Raw genomic sequence first — 3,952 nt, forward strand, 5'->3', positions numbered from 1 at the left:
AATGAAGGTCACTGTCACGACGTTCATGTATGTTCTTTAGTATCGCTATTTATTAAAAATAAAGGACTATAAGTATATAAATATAAAAACAATTTACATTTTTATACATATTTACTGATTAATAAGTATCCATACACGTGTGTTGTCGTATCTATCCTCTTGTAACTATTGTTGCATTTTGTAATTGAGTTTGCAATTAATTTACTGCAGTCGATTTAGTATAAATAGAATAACATAAATCTAAAAAAACATGACGGAGAGGGAACATATACCTCACTTTCTGGGCAACAGTTGAAAGTTTGAGGTCAGTTACATAGAGAAATGTATGGACCATTCTGTGTCAACATTGATTAGCCACTTGCGTATGCAGAAGCAGAAGCAGAAGCAGATGCAGTACCACAACCAGAACCATAGGCAGAAGCAGAAGCTGCAGAAGCAGCAGAGGCATAAGAATATGGTTCCTTTTTAGGTGTCTTTATTGGGTGATGAGGTTTAGGACAGTCACAAGCGGGAACACATGGACCGCCATCATACAATCTGTAATAGCCTTTTTTGCATCTACATCCAGTACTGTAAGGTGGCGAATCAGCATCGCAACAATCGTACTTTTTGCCGATCGAGCAACAGGTATCAGGTGGACATATCGGCTCGCAAGAATATATTTCATTTTTAGGACAACTGTAGGGAGCATTACAGCATTCCTTAGCAGGAACACAAGGACCATTCTCATGCAATCTATAGTAGCCTTTTTTGCATCTACATCCGGTTTTGTAAGGCGGCGACGTGGCATCGCAACAGTCGTAGTCATCGTCTAAAGCGCAACAAGTATCGGGTGGACAAATGGGGTCGCAAGAATATACTTCATTTGGAGGACAACTGTAGGGAGCTTTAGTACAGTCACAAGCGGGAACACATGGACCATTCTCGTACAATCTGTAGTAGCCATCTTTGCATCTACATCCAGTTTTGTAAGGCGGTGACGTGGCATTGCAACAGTCGTACTCTTCGTCTAAAGCGCAACAGGTATCAGGTGGACATATGGGGTCGCAAGAATATACCTCATTTGGAGGACAGCACGGAGTAGTTGGAGGTATCCGAGCATCACCTGAGAAAATAATGAGATGAATTACATTATTTAATAATATAAAGTAATTACTTACTGTTATCAATGCATCAAATTTTATTGTATTTTTATCAGTAGGGAACTGTTTTGCTTCAAATTATTTAATTAAGTCTCTATTTTATTGTAATATAAGCTGTTTGTGCCCTCCAAAATATAAATAAATAAAAATAAATAAATAAATAAAGTAGGATACGAGCAGACGAACCACTTGAGGGAGAAGACCATCGTCGCCCATGTACATTTACAACATCAAATGACCTATTTGCGCATTGCCAGCCTTTGAGAACTTTGTTGACACGCATTTTGGAGAGCCCCCATGTCACAACGCAAAGGAGGAGTATTTTTAGAAGTTCGAAGACAGAACGAACGTGATGCCCGCGTGGTCTTACAATGCCAGGCATCAATGACCTTTAGCGGGAAATGTGACCTGTGTGGAACCTGTTGGAAAAGTTCCTCTGGGCACTCAACATTATAAAGACGGTAGAAAACATACAGAGAGCCAACGCCTCTCCGTAGACTAAGGGACTCCAAACCCCCTGTGAGTTTGAGATCATCGACAACACGAACAGCCCGATATTGAATGGAGTCAAGTGGATTATACTGGTGTTTGACAGCTCCGGCCCAGGAATGCGAGGAATTAATTGGGTAAAATAATCTATTGAGTTGTAACGCAATAAATATATATATTTCTACTTGTTTCTGAAACAATAAAAATAATAGAAAGCAAAAGAAATTGTACTCATTTTACGGTATGAAAAACTTGCAAGTGTTGCATAGGGTACATTATAAATTTCCGGGATTGGTCACTTACTTAACGATATTTAAACATTGTAATTACAACATCTGAAAATGGAACTCTTTGGCTGTAAAACACAGTTTGTTTCATCTGACTGTCACTTGTTTTTACATTATGACGTCATTTTAGACATTGGTTGTCTACATCACCATGGATTTAACTCGTGAAAATTTTCATAGTATGATTTTATACGACTGTATGTTTAATTTAACAGCTCAGCGGAGCTTCGCTCGGCTTCAAACTGCTTTTGGCGATGTAGCACCATGCAAAGACGACTATTTAAAGATTGCAGATTTTGCAGAATTCAATCGCGGTCGTGTGAATCTCAGTGACGAATTTCGTGATGGTCGCCATTCGACTGCTGTGAAAACAAAAACATCGATGCTGTGCGCCGTATGATCAAAACAGACAGGCATGTGACATACCATGAGATTCGGACATCTTTAGGCATAGGCATGAGTTAAATAAATCAATATTACACAAACATTTGGGTGTGAAGAAGCTGTGCTCTCGGTGGTTCCCACACAATTTGACTGAGGCTCAAAAAACGGATCGCGTTACTTGGTGCAATGCCATGCTTACCAGATCCGACGAAGGGGCGTCAAATTTGGTGTGTGACATAGTAGCAGCAATCGACGGTACGGGTTTTTCGAGATGAGCCGAAACCAACTAAAGTGGCGCGCGTGCAATGTGCCTCTAAGCGGAAGATTGCTTCTTTTTTTAATAAAACTGGACAAGTGGACACTGTTGCTTTGGAGAATCGTTGTACCGTGAATAGTATTTGGTACACGACCATTTGTTTGCCGCAAGTTATTGATAAACTTCGTAAAAATAACCGTAAATGCCGTGTCATCTTGCACCACGATAATGCCAGTTCTCACGGCCAGACAGACAAATGAATTTTTGAAGGTCAACAACGTTGACACCTTGTGACTTTTGTTTATTTCCAAAAATTAAGAACTGGTTATTGCAGTCAACGATTTTCATCACCTGAATAGGCTGTCGAAGAGTATAAAAATATGTTTCAGAGTTTGTCACGGAGGAGTGGCATTAATGTTTTCAAAATTGGTTCATTCATATGAAAAAGAGCATTAACGCTAACGGAGAATATTTTGAGAAACAATAATTTCATTTCTGACCATTTATAGTACTTTCTTCTTATTCATTCCGGAAACTTATAGTGTGCCCCACGTACTTGCAATTATTTTAACTAACTAAACTCAGAGAAACTGCGTTAGTGACTATTGGTTCTTGGGTTAGTAATGCTGCTTAAGAGAAACACGTGATTGTTACATAAGTAATAATAAATACAAATAAATAAATTGCTTATGATTTGCTTATGTAGTACAAATGAATATTTAAATAATTAATAAATTTATTGCAAAATAAATAAAACTTACGTTCCTGTATAATACACATTATAAAACAATAGTGTCAAAATCAATACGTAGGAGAGTATATTTTTACTTTTGTATAAAAAATTGTATAAATACGTACCTGAATCAAATACAATGCCACTGAAAGCAGGTATTAAAATTGCCAAGAAATGCAACATCTTGCCTCAGAATACCGATAATTGATAATGAAACTGAAGAGCTAAAGGAGCTTATATATATAACTAACCTATAGATCTAAATTTCATATCGAACACAGCTAAGTATACCTATAAATTACTAGCATAAAGAAGCAAAGTCCATTAATAACTATTGTTATGTTAATTGTTGATAAAAAATACACATACATTATCAAAAATAAAAGTCGGTTTCAAAATTACGTGTGTTAGTAGTGTTTTTCAATATATTATTTATCAATAGTGTTTTTCGTTTTGAGCCAGTTAATATCGTTATTTTCTTTGTCTCGGTAATTCATAGGTATACTCAAATGTTTTCATTGTACTTTCATGCATGTATAACGTGTTTTGCAGCTTTTCAGTTAATTAAAATAAAGGACTATTTGAAAGGGTACGTTTACGCTTACGTGTAATAAATCACTAATAATACATACATATCACCACGCCTGTCTCCCACCGCTCT

At 37.0% G+C, this 3,952-nt stretch overlaps 1 protein-coding gene across 1 annotated transcript; it reads right to left on the reverse strand.

The window, feature by feature from the left end:
• Window positions 1-304: 304 nt before the first annotated feature.
• LOC113231375 (cadmium metallothionein-like) lies at window positions 305-3,503 on the reverse strand. Its single transcript, XM_026465669.1, has 2 exons — window positions 3,417-3,503; window positions 305-1,105 (listed from the first exon to the last, which is right to left on the reverse strand). The coding sequence occupies exons 1-2, from the start codon at window positions 3,472-3,474 to the stop codon at window positions 351-353; spliced, it is 813 nt and encodes a 270-aa protein (XP_026321454.1). The 5' UTR covers window positions 3,475-3,503; the 3' UTR covers window positions 305-350.
• Window positions 3,504-3,952: the final 449 nt, after the last annotated feature.

This window comes from Hyposmocoma kahamanoa, unplaced genomic scaffold, assembly GCF_003589595.1.
Source record: "Hyposmocoma kahamanoa isolate Upper Pololo Valley unplaced genomic scaffold, ASM358959v1 65, whole genome shotgun sequence".
Taxonomy (NCBI): domain Eukaryota; kingdom Metazoa; phylum Arthropoda; class Insecta; order Lepidoptera; family Cosmopterigidae; genus Hyposmocoma; species Hyposmocoma kahamanoa.